The 20836-nt window shown below is 40.9% G+C and overlaps 3 protein-coding genes across 3 annotated transcripts; 1 reads left to right on the top strand and 2 right to left on the bottom strand.

Moving 5' to 3' along the window:
• Nucleotides 1-3721: 3721 nt before the first annotated feature.
• Nucleotides 3722-5490, bottom strand: PADG_02709 (uncharacterized protein; the record flags this gene model as incomplete). Its single annotated transcript, XM_010760271.1, has 5 exons — nucleotides 3722-4548; nucleotides 4792-5010; nucleotides 5096-5203; nucleotides 5279-5335; nucleotides 5412-5490. 5 exons carry the CDS (start codon nucleotides 5488-5490, stop codon nucleotides 3722-3724), a joined length of 1290 nt encoding a protein of 429 aa, XP_010758573.1.
• Nucleotides 5491-9111: 3621 nt separating this feature from the next.
• PADG_02708 (uncharacterized protein) lies at nucleotides 9112-9606 on the bottom strand (the record flags this gene model as incomplete). The annotated part of the gene is made up of 4 exons (XM_010759793.1): nucleotides 9112-9235; nucleotides 9355-9383; nucleotides 9424-9489; nucleotides 9577-9606. The coding sequence occupies 4 exons, from the start codon at nucleotides 9604-9606 to the stop codon at nucleotides 9112-9114; spliced, it is 249 nt and encodes an 82-aa protein (XP_010758095.1).
• A 3637-nt stretch (nucleotides 9607-13243) lies between these two features.
• On the top strand, nucleotides 13244-14817 carry PADG_02707 (uncharacterized protein; the record flags this gene model as incomplete). Its single annotated transcript, XM_010759792.1, has 7 exons — nucleotides 13244-13324; nucleotides 13420-13445; nucleotides 13528-13694; nucleotides 13771-14048; nucleotides 14104-14421; nucleotides 14471-14560; nucleotides 14623-14817. 7 exons carry the CDS (start codon nucleotides 13244-13246, stop codon nucleotides 14815-14817), a joined length of 1155 nt encoding a protein of 384 aa, XP_010758094.1.
• Nucleotides 14818-20836: the final 6019 nt, after the last annotated feature.

Below are 20836 nucleotides of genomic sequence, written 5' to 3'. Positions count from 1 at the left end.
TATAAGAATCCGTTTTGTATTCATTTTTACCTTGCAGTACGAGTACTCTATATAAAAATTTCCGTTTGAAATGAAATATCCAGCGCCATGTTCTGCAGTATAACATGCTCGCAGCAGATCTTCCGAGGTAACTAGAGAATAATCCGCCGTCACACTAAACTTTGTGGGCTAAGCTAAAAGAAGACTAGTCCACCAGCGGGAGCTTAAATAGAGCCGCGCACCTTTCTCATTCAAGTCTAGCGCATCCATAGTTCGTGGGAAGGATATCAGGGGGGTCAATCAGTAAACATTGACTCTCACTATTTCCTCCTGGCAGTTCGAGGCCCCCATCATCTTCTATGAATGGTTAAGAGGGCACATGGCTCTTTTGGATAGTGTACAGGTAAAAGTCAAATATCCATAATATTTTGTCGCCCAAATTTTCATCAATTTTCATTACAACATCAACAACGTTTGCAAGAACAACTTCAAAGATAAAATATCACCTATATGTTCTCTCCGGTTAAATGCCCTTAAGCATAATTTGATATCTCGTTGACGCATCTGTCAGAGGTCCATTTGACACTCATACGTAGAAGACTCCAAAAGTATCTGTATTCTCCTCCCTTTCATTTTCCACATTTACACAACCACATTTTCATGGAAAACTCTCAACACATCAACAATCAAGAAAACTCATGGCTCACGAAGAATTTCCCTCAGAGCCCCCTGTCACCCCTGGTGCGTCCAACTGGCGCCAGAAATGTAGGAGTGGTTAGGTATGTAAAATTATCAACTGTAGCTCCACCCCCACCACCACGAGGTTTGTCAGTATTGACATTGAATTGACATTTACCGCAGAGACAGCTGGAGGAAGAGATGGCATCAATTGAGCAGGCTTTGCTGAAACTGCGCAGGGAAGTAGGCACAATACAGGATTGGCATGTGAACTTCATTGAACGCCTGAACGAAATTGATAGGAAGGTGTTGGATTTGCAGTCTCTCTTGAAGTGGTCATTGTCATCATTTTCACTGGTGATTGTGACAAGTCATTTTGCTGCTTCAGCCAGGCATACTAGGGCAGGGTGTAGATTTGTTTTGCCATCAGCTTATTATCCTCATAGCCATAGCTGCGGGAATACTGGTGGGCAAAGGAATAGAAACGGGACAACAAGGGATAGAGATTATGAATTTGTGCATTGTGGGAAGAGTGAGGGGCATGATAGCTCCTCAGCCAGTGGACGATGAGGATAGTTTTTCTTATGCTGTTCTCTCAAAAATTGGGACTCATTGTTTTCCAAGAAGGTATCGTATTGTGATTCGAGGCATGGATAATTATGGTAAGTGCTTACATGCGCAGTAACGGCGTGTTGATCTAGATGATCTGTTTTCGTAGTCTTTTTCTTCAGCCGCCTCATGTCATTTTTTAATCCACCTGAGGTGGCGTGTATTTAATAATTAATAAAGGTTTGTTTGACTACAATTTGAATGGTAAACAAGAGTGCTTTTGGCATCAAAGCTGCTCTCTTCTCCCAGATGTTTATTCAGTCGTTCCAGTTCGCATAAAACCAATCTTAACTTATTCAATAATCCCTCAATCAAGGACCTCTTAGCTCAAGGAGAACAGAACATATGCCATTAAATCTATTTCAATCATACTCATACGTCCATCGTTAATAGGCAATTCTAGAATCATACTCAATACATTTCCGTCCTACCCCATCCTGATCAAATTCTAATATTGAAATTTCAACGAAACCAACCTGTCCATCCTAGCCTCAAACGAAAATAAAAAGGGCAAATGAGAGGGCAAACACAGTGCAATGTAGATACTCTAGAAGATATTGTAATGAAGCACTACGCTGACTTAAGGAAACTGAATAGATAGGGTAATTTCCGGGAATCCGGGGCGATGGAGTATTTGAAGTGACTTGAATACTCGACCACGTACAGAGACGGACAACATTACATTGGGCAGAATTTATAAAATTAGGAGAGTTAAGGGAAAAAAGGGTGGGTGATGCCAGCAACCCCCTGACAATGAATCCAGAACAATCAATACTACCTATTTAGAGGAGAGAAGTCATGAGAAAGATCTGTCATCAGAAATTCTACCTAGCAAAATATTAAACCATTTCTTCTGCCCTTCGCTAACTCAATCCCAATAGCCAATTTCAATCACATCAGTCGCATTACACACCACATAAATCTGAAAACGCAACACAAAATGCCAGCCATATCATACCAATGCCCAAGCCCTGCCTTTTTGCAATCACCGTACCGTCCACTGATAAATCCACCCCGTAGATACATTCCAAGATGTCGCCCATTTTGAGTTCCACAGTTAACCGCTGAACCTAAACTCAAATCATTTAAGCAAGGTATAAAAAGAAAAAAAAATCTCCAAGGAAGGGTGCGGGTAAACAGAAAACAAAGGGATAAAAAGCTTAATTCAGATCAAGATTGGAGATGGTGCTTTTTGTGTCCTGGGCTGAAGGGAAAGGAGAAACAAAGTAGTAGCAAGCAGCAACAACCACAACTAAGCAAGGAGTTATAAGAGGAGGAAGTTGCAAGGAATGCAATCAAGGAACTCCAAAACGGGGGATAAAAGGATTTTAAAAATAACAAAACCTCACACATATCACTACGCACAATCCAACTAAACCAAAAAAAACAACCTATCCCTCGATGGAAAGATCTTCAGCAGCCATCGAGTAACACAACTTAGTCCTATAAGGGAGATACTTAAAAAGAAAGAAGGAAGGAAGGAAAAGGAAAGGAAAAGCAAAGGAAAAGAGGGGGGGGGGGGGGGAAACCCAAGTAGAATGATAGTGATGATATCAAAACCAAGACCAAAGCCCTCCAGGACCAAAACCAAAACCAAAAACCAGAACCGATCCAAGATCCAAAAGCCAAAAGCCATACCACACATAGCAAAGAACAAGCAAAGATAAATAAAATTTTTTTAAAAAAAAATAACCAAATCCAAAACTCAACATACGAGACAAAATCAAAACAATCTGAATATAGCTGGGGAATACAGAACACAACAAGAAACACACAAGATCGATACTCCGGCCCTCCAACCCCTCAAAATCAGTCAAAACCAGAACCAAATCGATCACGACACTACCCATAAACAGTCCAACCTCCTCTCACCTCCCCTTCCAGTTGTGATGAGAAACGAAATCCATAAATCCCATGCCAGATCAAACCCTGAAGGAAATAACGGCGTAACCACTCGACCACGTGCACATTAAAAGAGCAGGAAGGGAAAATAAAACCAAAAATAAAAATAAAAATAAAAAATTGAAATCCGAAACACAAGCAAAAACCATTCCTGTCATCCATGTTTTCCCCGTTCATTTTTACCTGTCACCGTTTACCAAACAGAAAAGAAAAAGAAGGGGAAACCAAAGTTTCCTTTTTCCGATGCAATTTCTTGTCCAAAAGAATGAAATTAAAAGGGGAGACCATTATTGGGGATCCAAGTCTCTCCGCTACCCTTACCCCCGACGCCGTCCCAAAATATAAAATAAAATAAAAAATAGACAAAAAATAAGGGAACAAAAAAAAGGGGGGGGGGGGGGGGTTGGGAAAGAAAAAGCACACCATCCATCTCCTCAAGACAAGCAGAGAATTAGTCGAAACGCGACGTCTGGAGAAACGCAAGTAAGGCAACGACGTTGTTACGTCGTGTTCTTCCCCTGCCCAGCCCCCTCTGTGGAAAACCTTGTTTCCTCTAGCCCCAGACAGATGCTTGGACGCCCAGCGAGTTCTTAGATCTCCATACGCCACTTCCATTGCCCCAGCCCAGCCCAACGTGACTGGAGGACTCATTCGTTCCTGAGCCAGAGGCTGATGCGGTAGCCGGGTGGGGAGGGTTGGAAGCGGCCGAGGTAGAAAGTTCGTTCCCATTGCCGCCCGCGCTAGCGTTCTCATTTGACGCAAAGTTGTAGCCTAATGGAGAGTGGAGTGGGGTCGTCGAGCGTTTATTGAGAGCCGGGTTAACTGCCTGGCTAGCGTTGGATGGCTGGGCAGGGCGGGATCCGATCGGGCCAACAGCGGTAACGTTTTGTTTCGAACCCAGTTGACGGGATGATGCGGACTCCGAGTTACCGCCGCCAAGCGGCGAGGTGGAGGCATGTGACTTCTGTTGGCTGGCGTTGGCACTGTCAAATATACCGTAAGAGGTGGGGCCAGTGCTGGGGGAGGAAATGCTGTTGGAACGGGATCGAGACTGGGGAACGACAGGGGAGGGTCTGGTGGTGGCACCCGATGAGGACTGGGTTACGCCTTCAGAGTTACCCTGTTGACCCTGAGTTTGGCCAAGACCAAAAGGGTCTACAACTCTAGGGGAAGGACCGCGTACCCCGGGTGCATTGGTTGTTGGGGTAGCAGAGGACTGGTTCTCCTCGCCAAGCCCACCATTGGGGTAGAAATCGGCGTTACCATTGCCATACAAAGCACGACGCTGACGTGCAATCCATTCGCGTCGACTTTCTTCGCTCATCGCAGCGGGACTCATGGAACGATCGGATTTGTTTCCAGACATTTCGGAGGAAAGGCCTTTTTCCAATGCAACCCACGTTAAGATGCAAGTACAAAACACATGAGCATATATAAATTTTCGCAGGAAGAAGAATAAGACGCGAAAATATGACATGGAGTTGTATAAATGCAAAAAGTAATAATGATAAAACACATATTGATCTGAAAGAGAAAAAAACACTCGAGGGAACGAAAGAGCCAAGAAGAGAAAAAAATTCAGTATCAAGGAATAGGAAACGAATAGCAACACTCGTCACGTACGATGGATCTGCTGTTGATGGTGGTATTTGCGGAGCTCTCCCTCGCGCTGTGCTGCCATCCGTCGCTTTGCCTGCATCATCTGCTCCACTTCGTTTGGACGCCCTTGGTAACGTTGGGCAGCATAGAAACCTTGTGCGTTGGATGCAGAGTGGGGGCGGAGAGATTCGTAGTCGCCAATCGAGTTATGACGCGAGGTAATTGTGCCCATCATGCGAGGATCTTTTGAGACAGAGTTTAGGATGTGCCAACCAACCAACCAAAAGGGGGAAGGGCAATATGTAGTAGGTGGGTGGATGAAACATACCATAATCCGGGTAAGGACGGCTCATCATCAAGGGCACAGAGTCCCGACGAGGAATAGCATTGAATAATTTCCCGCTCTTCACGAGATTATCAATAGCACGATCAACCTCTTCATGGCTTGTTAGTATGTTTCCACACCACACAAAAAAAAGAAAAAAAAAGAAAAGAGAAAAAAAAATCATACCATCAAACTGCGAAGAGAAAGCAGCCGCATCATCACGCTGGGACGTCGAGCTGGTTCCTATAACCATTGAAAAAATATCGTATAGAAGAATGAGTACCCATGGATATATATAGAGACGAGCTGGCTGACAAACCTGACCGAGGAGGAACAGATTGCTCCCAGGATGCTTGGCGCATGGGAGCCTGCCATCCATGAGGTTCGTAATATGCCATGATTATCGATCCAGAATGTCGGTCAAGGTGCAAGTGACAACGACGCGAGCCGGCAATGGGATAAGGAAAGACAAGTCGGGTCGAGTAACAGGAGTGCAGAAATCCGCTCGGGAGGTATCGTCACCACTTCGCTTAAACCTAATCAATAACCGGGAAAAGGGCTGGTAAGCAACAAGTATAGTAGGATTAGCAAGAGATGATAATCCAGACAAGGTGAAAAGATAGCCGAGTACTTGTGGGACGAGGGATATTGACGGGAACACTGGATGTGATAATAGTTAAAAGGAAGAAGTGGAGAGAGAAGATAGAGGACACCAGCAGAAGAGTTGTATTGTAGTTCATGACATTTTTAAAGGATTTCTGATGGATGACGAGGATGGATACTGCATCGGGTCCTTCAGCCTCCTCAACCTTATTTAATTTCGTTGCCTTCTAGAAGTACCAAATGGTAGGAGGTTGAGGACATCCCCGAGGTTTTTGGAGAAAAAAAGTAATAATATTGTACTCTTAAAAAGAAACACCACAACCATAAACTCACAGCACGTACCTGTACATACGAAAAAGGAGTGCAATGCCGTGTGTATATTGGTCCCTTGGAATTATCCACCTAGCCACGCCACGAGTCGATGGGAGTTAGTGACCTTTCTGCTGAGAGGTGAGAGTTCCCCTGAATATAAGCGAGGGAGGGGGGAAAGGGGGAAGAATAGAGAAGACAGGGAGAGGCCAAGAGAAGAAGGATCTCTAGTAAACTTTGAAGAGCCACGAGTGATGATGAGGAGAGAGGAGAGGGAGAGGAAAAGGAGGAGGATGAGTGAGTGTGGAAAAATTGAGATTGGAGGTTGAGGGAGGTTGGTGAGGTTGAGGGAGGTTGAAGTTGTGGGAGAGAAGTCAGCCAGAGAGCGGCCAGTAATAGACAGTACCAGAACAATACAAATACAGATACAGGATACATCCTGGTTGGGTACAGACATTACCAGTAACTAATATTCTGCCCTGGATTAATAATAGGTTGCTATCTAACTAGTTAAGTTAACTAGTTGTAACTAACTAATCCAATCCCTTACCTAAATGTTCACATCATTCAACTGCTCACACCACTTAACTGCTCATATCATTCAACTATTTACATTTTTATTTTAACCTTTATATTTATTTAAATTATTATAAAAGCAAATAATTTTTAAAATATAATATATATATATATTATATATAATATTATTTAAATTAACTAGCTATAGATTAAATTTTATTAATTAATAAATATAATATAAAAATATATTTATAATTAATTTTTCTTAATTTATATATATAATTTTTATTTTATAATTTTTTAACAAATTTATTTTTATTTTTAATAATTTTTTAATATATATTTTAAAGAATATTAATTATTATTATTATATTATTATTTTAATAAAAATTTAATTAAATAAAATATAATTATAATTAAAAAATTTATTTAATTAATAAAAAATATATATTAAAATTTTATATTAAATATTATTATAAAATTTTTATAATAAATTTTAATAAAATTATTTGTAATTTAATTTTAATATTTATTTATATTAAATAAAAAAATATAAAAAATTATATAATATAAAAAGTTAAAATATAATTTATTAACTAATTAGTTAAAATTATTCCCAGTTTATGATCTAAGAACTTCATATCAACTAATTTTTTGAGAATTTGATTCACATACAGATTGGTTTGAATGTCCCAGTCTTTTCAGAAATTAAAATAACTAATAAGTCTGAAAAATAATCATCTTCAAATAAACATTGTCTTTGAAAAACTTCAAACCGAGGAGCTCCGATATAAATCAACCCAACTTAAACCAGAATACTATGGTCTTTATCAAAAATATATGTTGCCGCGGGAGTAAATATATTTGTTAGTTTAGTACCCCGACCCGTGGATGTACCACCCGGGTCTACGGCCTGCCCAGTTGGGTCCGGTGAATCTACTGAATTTTGACACACGTGAGATGTATCTAGCTTTCCAGGCTGATACAACGTTGTTAGTTACATTACAGACTCCGTACGCAGGCTAAATACACACCGTTCCCGCTTCTTTAATTTCCTCTTTCCTGTAGTTATGAGGTTACTCTGTAACTAGTAATATGGCTAATCCATTTATGTTTTAATCACCTTGAATGGCCTATGTAACAATGACCCTTAGGCTATTAACTATCTTCTGATTCTGTTGTCATCTCTTTAATAACTTTAGAATGGGCCTGAGTGGGATATGTGCAAAAGAATGATTCTTGGTAAACTATCTATACACACATTTATTCCTTCCATCACACTTCACCTTCTCTTCCCTGACTCTCGCCTGTGAACAAAACCCTATCTTAGGCTCCTCGTCTTCCCCGCTCTCCCATCCCATCCCCTATGGGCCATAACTCCTCCGCCAGCCTCCCTCCCCCCCCCCCCCCCCCCCCCCCCCCAGCATTATTAATCAAATACTGCTGCTCTTCTACCCATTTAATTTAACTAACGTTGTACTTTTTTATGTATATTTCCCGGCAGGATACCTACAAATATCCACATGTTCTCTTATTCCTTCCCAAGAGAATGAAATATGAATTATAGTATTTAAGCCAGGAAGGTTGTAAACGCAACTTGAAAAAGATTAAAAAAGGAAAAAAGAAAAAATTCATACCTTGCATGGCAAAAAATGCAACCTTTTGCTAACCAGATATTCATTCCAACCCCCACGAACTGACATCACTAGCTAGCTACTCTTGTAACCACGTACGAATTCTGCCGACACACGCTTAAACTTGATTCATGCCTTAATTACCAACCTGGGAATAACGGATCAAGGATATTCCCGGTCCCGTTTTGTCTCCCCCAACTCCGCACTGCGCATTTTCTGTCGGGACCCTTCTATCACATAACCTATTTTCCCCCAACATATAGTCGTTCTCGTAGTTAGCAACCTTTGCAATCGATCAAGCTTGCCATTCGGCCATTTTTCATCTATATATAGTTACGTACTGCCTTGGTAACATGCATTACTCAACATGGCGAACCCGCTCTGTACCGGACCCGATTGCCGCATCCTCTTCTCTCCTTTGAATCAATTTAGTTGTCGAGTAACTAGTGCCTTCTTGTCCAAGTGATGACCGGTTAAAAAAATAAATAAATAAAAAGGGAGAGAGGGAGGGAGGGAGAGGGAGGGAGAGCGTGAAGACCGAGCCATTTGATAAAATGGAGTTGGAACAAAACAGAAATCAATCAGCAAGGGGAAAGGTAAAGTCGTCTATGATAGAATTCATAGCTAAAGGAGAAACAGCAAAGATAAGATATCAAAACCTCCTATAGCCTGTTTTCTTTATATTTGAATGCCAATCATCATAATTAACCTTCTCATGCGCCAGCGGGCTCATGCTCTCAACGCATGCAGCCGTAATGCCCATTTTTCCACCCCAATGATTCATCAGCCATGGACGGATGCACATCTGGACGATATTCCTATCGACGCGAGGTTTCTTTGCCCTGGCGTTAAAGCCCTGGCGTCAGACTTATCATCCACATCGGACAAGCGCAAGGTCGAAAAGGCCATCCACGAAGGTTCCTTGCTGACACTGTAACTGATTATCGACTGCTCGCCTTAGTTCCAGAGGTACGGATTGTTATTGGTTTTCTCCAAGAAGCGTTTATGTTCGTGTTTTTGCGGTACCCAGAGCTTCGCCACCGGTTCCATTGCAGCTTTCTCAGCTTGGACTACGCAGTACCTGTGAAAAAGACCAAAATATATAAGCATGTTTGATATCTATGAAATTTTGGGTTATATGTGTAACATATATCTCTAAAAGAAAACTTCCAGTTGGTTTTGGAAGGAGAAAGAACCTACCATTCGCCTTTACGGGCTTTCACTTGTTCCTTTATGGGTGTGGTGTAAACGCCAGGGCCTCTGCTGTACGGTGTTGTTGTCGCGTTTTGCCCTCCAAGTAAGGGTCTTATACTTGTTGAAATCTTTGGCTCGTTTCTGAATATACGCACTTTTTAGTACCAAGTTGTAACGGGTGGAGATCATAATACGTGTGATTTAAATGATAACGGAAGGAGAACTTACTGCAGAAACGGCCAAGTAGCCAATGACCATTTTGCCCTATAGGTCTTTTTTGGCTCGTGTTTCCAGCTGTTTCTTTTCTAGACTTTGGTCCTCAACTGGCATGGCGGCGGTGGCACTGACGAAGGCGAGCGCCAGTGTCAATAGTTTAGCAAATGGAAGCAACATTGCGGCTACTAATTCCTAGATGGGTATCCCGTGAGAAGGGAAATGAGAAAAGGAAAAGAGAAAATGAAAAATGAAAAAGAAAAAAGTAAAAAAGAGAAGGAAAAAGTGATGGAAAATGCGCAGTGCCGCTGTTCAACAGGATGTATGGTTTGTATATGGTATTTATGAGATGGAACATAGAACCCCAAAGCTTTCAAGGAAGCTCCTTTTCCTCTTTTTTTATATCTGGAGTTTCCGAAAAGCAGCATGTCTTCGGAGCGAGCCGTTCCCGCAACCTCACGGCTATATTCATCATGGACTGATATTCCACCGCAGCTAATTCAGGTGAGGAAGTGGGAAACGAACTGCACTCTAGTCAGTTGATATTTTGGGACGACTTCTCTCAGGGTAACCTGCATTAATAACGGCAAGGATTCTCGTGCCCCTGAACGGGAAGAAGGCAGGAAAGCTCAAGAAAACATGTCTAATTCTATTTTTTAGTCCAGCATTGGGGCATTTCAAAATCGGCTACCTCATCATTAGCTTCATGGATTGGGCTCTTAGAAAGGCTAAGGGCTATGGCCCACATTTCTTCCAAAGCTAGAGCAAGAATGATATTGATAAACGGTCCAAAATTGTTAGCGATACTCAGTGTGCAATAATATCAAACTCAAGAGAAGACAGACGACCGAGAAACAACGCACCATGGAGTCTGTGGCAAAAACTCTTGTGGGTGACGGATGGTTATTGCAGAAGCGCAAGAATTAGACGCGCGAAATCCAGGTCACTCGCATTATTCTTGCTTAGCAAGAAGTGTGGTTTGAAAAGGTTTTTTTTTTTTTCCATTTTCTAAGCAAACACGCCAGATGTAGATCAATTGACTGAAACGTCATAACTCATGAATAGTAAGTCAGATGGATCATTTGAGGCTAACTGCCGCTCAAAACTTCATTCTGGCAGCATGGTCAGTAAAAGATGGGATCTTTAATCATGGATCGACTTTTGTTTTACTTATTTTTTTTCTCATCCAGCTTGTTTTATTTACTGTTCTTGTGCTTCGTAGGCTCTAGTGCATAATCAAAGATGACGAAAGGATAGAGCCCAGAGCACAGGTTCACAGGCATAAAAGCATGAGGTAGTTAAAATACTTGACACTCATTTTTTTTTTTTTTAGCTCTCTGAGTAGAACTAGATGTCAAACCACGGGTTGGTTCAAATGTGAAAGTGATACCTCAATTGTCTTTTGCCCAACAATTGACTCTCTTCCTCAACAATATTTCACCAGGAGCTGCGTCTGCTCTGTCCCTCATCGAGTCGAAAAGAGTATCATGAAGCACTGCCCAGTGGCTGGCCCTGGCATGGAATAACAAACAGGTCCCTGAGATTTTCCGTACAACGAACACGAAGACTTAGTCAATAATATAATAAGACTAATTCTCCGACTGTGTGTCACAGAGTTGCCAGGAGGCACCGTAACAGGTGCTGGCAAGCCGGTGACTTGTAGGCTGAGTAGTCTACGTAGAACTGAGAATTCCTTTACAGGAGACTGTGACGGCAGAATACCATCTTTTGAAGACCTTCACAACAGAGCATTAGCGGTTCGCAGAGGATGCACTCAAGGACCATCGTGTTTGTCTAAAACAAAGCGCTTCGGGCTTGAAAGGGCAGATTTCAAATCATTTCTTATGCCCAGAAAGATATCATGATATAACTTGACGGTATGAGCTTCGGCTGTTGGGAACTGATGATACAACGAATCAAAGCAAACAAATGCAGGTTTTGGACCTTGGCAGAGCTAAGGAGAATGCGGATACTAGTTAGTTGAAAGCTGTGAGAAGTGATTTGAAACCCATCCATAAGGTTAGCATTCAGGCTTGCGAGTCACCTCTGCTCGGGCCTGAAGATTATGTATGAGTTTTGAATCCTACGCACGCTCAAGCAATCTTCTCTTGTTGTGCAGTTAGTAATTTAGTTGTGACAGCTACTTTTGGAATCACAATAAGCTTTCGTTTAAAAGTTCACCTGGTCCATCAACAAGTTAACTACAAGGATTATCCAAAACTTGTTTGATGAGAAAGAAAAAACCCTACTTTCCTCTGCCAATTCAAGTTGACCAGTGTTTTTATATTAGAGAGAGACTCAATAATCCCTCAAGGATCAAGGCTATCCGCAAGAGGAATTCGGGTTTGCGTTACACACTTATAGGTCTTTGACAAGACCTGATATATCCCTAGAAGTGTCACTGCACCTCAGGCCTGACATCTGTTCAGAACTAGTTTAAAACTAGGGGCGGCAAATTTTTAGCTTACAAACGTGAATCCAAAGCATCAATTGTCCAGAGAGCGGGGTTAAAAATAAAATCTGGGGAGAGCAGCGTTTATGACGACGGTGAGTGTGTGGAACGAGTGATGGTAACCGTGAAAAATGTCTTTGCATGTGCAGCCTTCAAAAAGCTGCATAAAATGGTCAAACTTATTATACTTGTGTTGAATGAGAATAGCCACAGATTCGGACAGTAGGCCGTTGAAACAAGACCAGTTAAAGGGTCGTCGAGACGTATATCCTTACGGTGATGAAGGCCTTGGGCTCTGCAACTCGAGCTGGATCATTCCGTTGAATCAAGAGATTTTACCGCCGCTCCCACCACTCGAATATCTCGACTTGTGCGAAACCTTTCTGCATGGAACACTAACTGACTAAAGTCCCTGATGAGCTTGTCTTTTCCCCCAAACTGCGACCCAACCCCATGTTTCAGAGCTATTAATGGGAGACTAGTGACGGTAGTTACTGAGGGATTAGAGTTTCCTCCTGGACATCGGTCCAAAATCTCTCCACTCGGATGATTGTAAAAATCGATTTAATTCGACTTAACTCGACTTATAAATAGTGGGCTTCGCAAAGTGAAATGTCAGAGCGTTTAACTTTGACTTGCATTCGTGCAAAATGTGCTTAGCTGTAATAACTTGAGGGCCCATGAACGATCGACGCTGCGTATTCCGTGTTGCCATATCCAACTCAGAGTGTGTCGAAGACTCATGTGAAGTATCAAGCTGGATGACAGGGCTCTAAAGTCTAGTCTCCAAAATGCTCAGAAGAGCAGCAGCGTCTTCACTCGAGTTAACGGACGATTACGAATTAAGGGGAGAGAGCTGAGAATTCACTAATAATAAGCTCTCTGTGATGTTCAATTACGACGCCGACATGATGTGACGAGGAAGATAGTGCCAGTCCACTCGCGACTGGCGCTAGTCGTTTCCTGCAGGCCAAGAGAATGCCAGAATTCCGACCATTCAGACGCAGAAGGTTTATTCAGCCGCCGTGGAGGCTGGGAATGTCCTGGCAGGATTGGGGGGAAGACATCTCCCCCTTTTGTCTATATCTAGGGTTATAGAACCCTCCGGAGTGTCATATGAATTTCCAACATTTCGCAGGATAAATAGTCACTAGAAAGTGAGCGAGAACATGAATGTGGATGTCATAGAAAATGGTAAGACGCAAAGCAACTACAATTCCACTGGCCAAAATGGATGTTAACAGAGATGTCATAGTTGGCATTGGGCCGCCATCGAGACGGAGGTCAACGTTAGAGGAGGAGCTGAAGCAGGTTGGTAAATTTCATTGATGTAGTCAATGGCATTGTCCAATTACTCGGTTGCTCTATGTTTTGCGGGTCCCTATAAGTAACTTCGCTGGTACCAGCAACCCCACAATTCGGTTCGCATCGTGTATGTCTCGCCCCTATCATGGGTTTATTTGCTGTTTGTACCACGTCCCCGAAAATTTATCTTGCTGATGCATATTGGACAGTTTTGGAGGCAGAAGGGAAAACTGGGAAAAATGGATACAGGCCAATCCGAACTGGGTGACAACCCTTACAATCCCCCAAGAATTTTGGAAAACAGCCACGGATGACTTGAACGGTTGTTCTAATGCAAAATATACCCTGGATAGCAATGGCTCAATCACAAGTCTTGGTAAGAGCCGCCTGGAGAAAAATCCCATTGAAACTCGTTTGGCCTTTGCGAGGTTAAGAGTTTAACAAAACGCTAGATACGTGGTCCTGCTTCAAGATGAAGGAAGCCAACGCAGAGGATGAATACAAGTGGCATCAAATGACAATGTTCATCAGATGGAACTCGGCAGAACAGAATACATTTATCTATTGTTTGGATTTTTCCAAAAACGTGCTGGATGGATTGAGCAGTCGCGTATCCTCCGTTGACCCAAATGACCCGTATGCTTGGCATGCTATTTTTATTAATGAACTCAGAGTGGTATACGATAAGTGTGTCTGGAAAATACGAAATCTAGTCCGCGACGCTGAAAAGGTTGAAATATTCCTTCCCCTTTCAGAATATTCACTGCTTTGCTAAGTTAATATAGACTCGGAACGAAACCCACAGCTCCCGGCCTGATTTCCCCCAGCTTCACGAGATTGCACGACATGCAATTCACTCAAACGAGACTCTAGATGTCGCAGTAGACACAATGGACAGCATCATTCACGAACACGGATTGTTTATTTTGCACCAGCGGAGCACTGGCCATATGAGCCAAGAGAGTACACCTGGCTCACAACCAATACCAAAGGTAGTAGCCGACATCATTGAACGACAGCTGTACTATCATTTGAAGGAACTTCGTGCTATCAAGGCACGGTCCGAATCATTAAAAGACCGCCTCCAGAATGAAATCAACTTGGTTCGACCTTTTTCCCCAATTCATGGTAATATTGCTAACGCTGGCCTAGGGATTTAATATCGTCTCGCAAACGGATACCGCCACAATGAAAATTATATCTGCAGTGGGTTTGGTTTTTCTTCCCGGAACCTTCATATCAGTATGTGTAACCAGAGCTTTCACTTAACATGTTCAATTATTTGTCTAACATTACTTCCATAGACTCTGTTTGGTATGAACTTCTTTGATTTCGCCATTGACCAAAAGACAGGGAAACAGACATTTACTGTTTCAAATAACTTCTGGCTATACTGGGCAATAGCTACTCCGGTGACGGTGGCAGTGATACTTGTTTGGCTCTTATGGCACTACTGGTATCTGATAACACGGAATGCTAAACCACTTTGGAAAAGCTAATGCGTTTTACTGAATTTTCTTTTGGAGGGGAGGCGAAAAAGACAGATGATAGCTTAATTTCACTGCCCTAAGAAGGATAAGATACACGAAGTCTGGGCGTCTAACGTGTTGGACTACAACATTGAGCGAGCGGTATATTAAATGATGAACTAATACTGTGTACGAAGCACTCCATTGGGGTAAACGAGGATGAAAACGCCAGAAGACTTGGGACACAGGGTTTATTACCACTACTCTTTTCGCATAATAGGTTTCAGAATTGGATAGTGATACCACGAAAATCTGCAGGATATTGCAATATGATCAGTTATGGTTGTAAATGGGCTCCATATAAGGAAACTTTGTCATGATTTTTCTATGTGTACTGCTGGAGGACACTTGTTGAACTTGACATCACAGATCTTGTTTCACTTCTTTTCTTTCTCTCCTAGTTTTGTCTTTTTCCAATTCCGTGTTTGAGTCTCAGATTTTGCGTTAACTTCGGATACATCTATCTATCTCTACCTTCGGATTTACATATTTATTTGGTATGTTTTCTTTAGGGTAATTATTCTTCGTCCTGCCTTGGCTATTATTCATATCTCAATTTGCTGTTAGTATTCAACATACTAGTCTGTTAATATTTTGATCATAGGAATGGATTTGCGCTCGAAGGTTCTCCCAGGAGTCTTGAACCCTTTCCCTCCAAGGTATCCTAGTGTCCTCACCTACGTAACAGCTTTTGCCTAGCAACAACTCCATATCGGCACCATGTGCCACCGGAAATTTTTATCGGTAACATTCCAATTGAATATGATAAATCTCCTAAAAACAACAGTTTGTTATATTATTTTAGCAACCCAAACATCGTGAGAATATTGGTTTTCATTAAATAATTCTCCAACGATCAATTACACATCACATTAAGTAGTTAGTTACCGGGAATTTGAAATTTTGAAGCTGCCATCCTCGAGGACCATTTGGTCTTTTACTAAAACTCGCATTCCGCTTCTGATGGACCACGTTTGCAGTTTCTATGTTTCCATTGAATGACATTTAGTTATATGTTATTTCATTCTTGAAAGTGTGTTTCAGCTCCTAGGCGCAAGTATTGTTGTCCACCTATTGATACCAGTGGTCCCGGTGACTGGAGCCGCTTCTGATTTTGAGTTTGGCTAGGCATTGTTAACATGTTTAACTAATGTTAACTAATGTAATCCACCACAGAATGGCGGATACAACCAAGCAGCGGGTTCTCTCTGAAAATCATCAAATATTCAATGTATTCAACAGCCAACACACTTAAATATTGAAAATATCAATAAATTAAGACTATCTAATAGTTGAATATATAGCTATTTATTGGAGCAACTGTGTATAGTATGTTCAATAGTCCCACAGCCACTGCAGCATGGTGGAGCTAGCTGATGAGATATACTTCAATCTGAGCTTTAATCTGCATATCAAGCCGCTGAACACACTCATGATCTTTCTGTATAGATAGAATAGTATTCGGATCTAGATTAGCATGTCTCTGTGTCTATTACTTCATCTTCCACTCATTCTCTGCTTGTAGAATCTAGATTTATTGATAAAGAAGAATATTTATATTAATAGTTATTTATGCAATCTTCTCAAGATGTTAAAGATATGATATTAAGTTATTAGATAACTAACATTTCTTGATAACACTTCTCTGCAAGTGATAAATTTTATGATCAATCTGATAAATGATTTAAAATATTTAAAATATTAAACATATTAATATATTATTATTAATTAAAACTAATAGTAATGATATTGATGATATATAGTTGAAAGATAATTTTAAACCTTGCTATAGTATAGTTATTAGGTATAAAATATTTTATTTAGTAAAAATCTTCTTATATATAGATAATATAATTATTTTCTACAATTATTTTTTTTCAATTAATTTTTTATATATATATTTTAATGATTTAAACGTATTAATATTTAGTAATTAAAGAAAATAAGATATATAAGCAGAGATATAGAAATAAATAATTATATTATTTTTATAAAATTTTTAAATTTTACAGTTAGATAACTATTATAATTATTAAGAATAAGTAGCTAGTTCATACTTACTGAATAATATTAGAATATGCTTAAAATATCTTTTTAAATCAGTATAAATTTATTATATTAGTGATTCATTTATTAGTATTCTTAGCTATTCTTCAATTCTGAGAAAGAGTTAATTTTAAATATCAAAATACTTAATATTTCTTTTCTTTTAAAATTATTATAAATAAAATAAAATAATTTTTAAACTTTATAATTGTGACTCATTTACAATTTCTCTGAATAGCTGTACATGATCTCTCACTGCACTCAGCTGCAATAATGACTTTGAAGACTGTACAAAAAACTTCATTGCAAAGTCAACCTTATCAAAGTTTCAGATATCATCTTTATAAGCTCATGATCTCATATTTTGAATGGCTTCATGTATCATCTCTAATCATTGTTTTATAATTATTTATTTTAATTTATATGCAGCAATGACCAACTGTATGTGAGATTCTTGAGATAAAGACATTTTGAAGAAAAAATGTGAAGAAATGATGTGTTGAAGATAGTTGAGTTGAGTAATTAATCATCTTCGGAGAGAATCTGCCGTTGGTGGTGGATTATTAAGCTTTAACTTCAGAGCGAGATCACTAAATACAGAACCCCTTTTTGTTCGATCAGCTTCAGAATTACATTACGATCTTGACGACAACCTATATTAACCTCTTTATTTTTATCAACTAGAAAAACAAGTTTTACGTTGTCACAATATGATACGTTAACTAGGAGAACCACTTGCATTTTCTCCCTTGGGCACGGGGTTTAATTATCCCTATTCTTTTTTCCGCGTCGACTGTCCCAGGAGAAGTTTGGCGGCGAATGACTCAATGAGCCGATCGGCGACTCAACAATTACCAATGAACAACCTCTTTGACATCTATGGTTACTAGGTACCCAGGTAAGTGAAGATGTCTCTGATTTTCAGCTGAAGTTGAGATGATGTTTTTGTCATCTACCAATCTTCTGTGAGCAGCGAGAGTCACTCTATTATATGACACCAGCTGCATGTGATTTTGCCAACAATGTCTCACTTTTATGGTGATGCACCACTGTAGGTAAATGGGTGACGATGATATTATTTCACAATCATGTGGTAGATACGGAGTAATTCTGTCGTTTTTCCTTAAAAGCCTCTTTATATGTTTACATGGTCATTCACTTTTCCATCAAGTCTGACTGAAAAGTGTATGCGCCCGTTGAGGGTAAAGATCCTCTTTGGTAGTTAACTAGTTACCTAGGACGGCCCAATAATCATGTACGAAATGTAATAGAGACAATGACCTTGGGCATTTATTCACCCCTAGAGGTATGATCGGGCACACGGTCATATGATATCACCCTGAAGGGCAAATCGTAAGCTTTAAGTTCGACCTCATATTTTCAATTCCGGCATTTGCTCCAGCTGTTTTACGGGTGCTGATATCGGTTATTCTGTGCAAAAGGATTTGCCAGGAGGTCAGCAGAGCAAATTACTATATTTTATAATAGTCGTCCCGTTATTGGAACCCTTTTTCTCTCGCCGAAAGGCTATTGGTTACTTGCTATGTCATCTTCTCAAACCAATCCGATCCTCGGAAAATGTGGGGGTAAAGGTTTTTCTCATTAATAAAGCAGCAGAATGCTAGAAATAGTTCAAGATCTTGGTTCGCCCAAGGCTTAACCTCCAGAGTACTGAACACTAGAATTGATACATATTGGGCGGCAAGTTGATCTCGGGAAAAAATTGAAGATTTCAACCACATATATCGGAATGTGTCAAAAAGCAACGTTTCTCCTATATTGACGAGGATAATGACTTTTCAAGGGACGACAAGAAGTACCTACAGCTGAACTAGAGTTGCCAGCCATGATTCGGAAAATGAGCAGAAATAGTCGGGCTGAGAGGTAAAGCAGCGACAGCGCTAATCTCATTCTGTATTCCAGAAGGAGATCGAGCGGATCCGAACCGCTATGCATTATCATTTTCTTCGCTTTTAATGAAAACCACACCCATATCTCCAACGATGAACAGGAGGTCAGTGCCCAGGCGCAAACGCATCGTGATGCAGGCCGGCAGGTCATCCGTTCTGTGCTCGGTGCGGCACGTCTAACTACCTAAAACCCCCAGATGTTAAGAAATAAGTGTGGGGTTGGCGGCGAGAATGCCACTACTTTGGTGTGTCCATCCCTCCTGCACGGACTGCAGGATATAGTCATAGTGCATGATGTCGCTCCGAGATCAGGGGAAAGTTGACATACGGCATTCTCTGTGTTGATATCGCTATAGGGATGCTATCGTGGGCTCCTTGTCAGAATTCCTGTGCGGCGTGAAATTTTCCGATGGGCCATGACTGGGTTTTCTTGCTTCGACGAACTATGATCAGGAGTTCTACCTCAACGTATACCTTAGCCACTATCTAACTCAATACTCTGCTACTTCGACCGTCCGCGAGGGTCCAGGTTAGATACTTCATATAGATTATCTCTAATTCCAACCTACCATCCCTGCATTCATTTTCCGGAGATAGGCTTCCTAGCTGCTGAAGTTAGGAAGAAATACTCAGCTGGGGAGTTAGTAGCTGCTTTGCTACACTCCATTTTAACCTCAATCAGGATGGTGAAAGAGATGCGGCATGTTCTCTTGGTGCCAGTAGATTGACACAGGTGAGTTGTCCTTCTCCATCATCTGGATCCTCACCAGCATTACTTTGGATTGATTTGAACCATGGTGGAAACGGGAAGAGACTGACTGGTTTAATTACTTACTGGTTGGTATTGTTGGATTCCCATCATAAGCATGGGTTGGCAAAAGGTTAGAACTAAATGATACTTCCCGTATGGTAACTAACTATCTGTAATCAATGAGTATATAAAGTGTGTTTGAAGTATTTTCAAGGCTGATTATGCGAAAGCAAAGTGGATTAACAAACAGCTAAAAGCTACGTGAGACAAAACTTTCATATCGTGTGTTGGTTAAGACTCCCAAGGTCTCTCCCTCTATGGCCTTCATCAATGTCTTTCTTTGTTTGTCTGTTCCCCCCACCGAGTTCTTCTCTGTGGCGTGGTGTTTCCGATTAAGTTGTGCCACTGATTCATTTCATTATGATTTTGTCTTTCCTGGGACATCAATAACAATAAACTGCGACCTGAATGGATGCGAAGGCAAAGACAGCTGTGGAGCCTTTCTCAAGAAATACTACATATCCGTAACTCTTAAAACTTTAGTACATACGCAGTAGGTACGTAGTGATTTATTTACAGACTGCAGTCGTACAGAATTTACCACTTTTAGCTGAACAGCCACCAAGGCGGAACTGTGTATAAATGCACCGTTAGTGAAGTGAAAGAGGAGTGAAGAGCCTACTAGAGTCCAGCTGAGTCCTTCTAGGTAGGTACACACTATTCTGCTTGGTAGCCTTGCATTCGGGTATGTAGATTCTAAGGAATCAATAGGAAGAGAAATTAAAGGGATTTCTTTCTATTTTGGTTGCTATCTATCTAATTTCAGCCAACAGATATTGGAATACCTAGGTAGGTTCTAAATGGACAGTTGAAGCGTTCTGGTTTGTTTGTTTGTTTCATGTATAAACTTTGCTGGGCGAACGGGCGTGGGGAAAAGGGCATATCCGTGGCCCCGTTATCTGAACCCGGGGGCCATGCAGGCCGCAGAGAAGATTCTGAGGTTTAAACAAAACCACCCAGCTATTTCTGAGCTACCATGTTCTGGGGTGTTGATGATGGAGCTGAAAACGGCAGACCTGGGATAAAATCATGCTTCCGGAATTCTTGTTGGCTAAACTCAGATTAGAGTTCAAGTGGCGCTCGTAGGGCGGAGATATTCTCGATCGATCGATTGGAAGGTGCTATGTCAGAATCATCAAATTTCATAAATGAGATGGGCCTTCAGGTGTTTGCAAGATCTCTGACGATTATTTACTTTCGTGCAGGGAGACCAACAAAATGT

This window comes from Paracoccidioides brasiliensis, assembly GCF_000150735.1.
Source record: "Paracoccidioides brasiliensis Pb18 unplaced genomic scaffold supercont2.3, whole genome shotgun sequence".
In the NCBI taxonomy this organism is placed as follows: domain Eukaryota; kingdom Fungi; phylum Ascomycota; class Eurotiomycetes; order Onygenales; family Ajellomycetaceae; genus Paracoccidioides; species Paracoccidioides brasiliensis.
The sequence above is the reverse complement of the archived record's forward strand: the minus strand, read 5'-3'. Positions and strand labels throughout refer to the sequence as shown.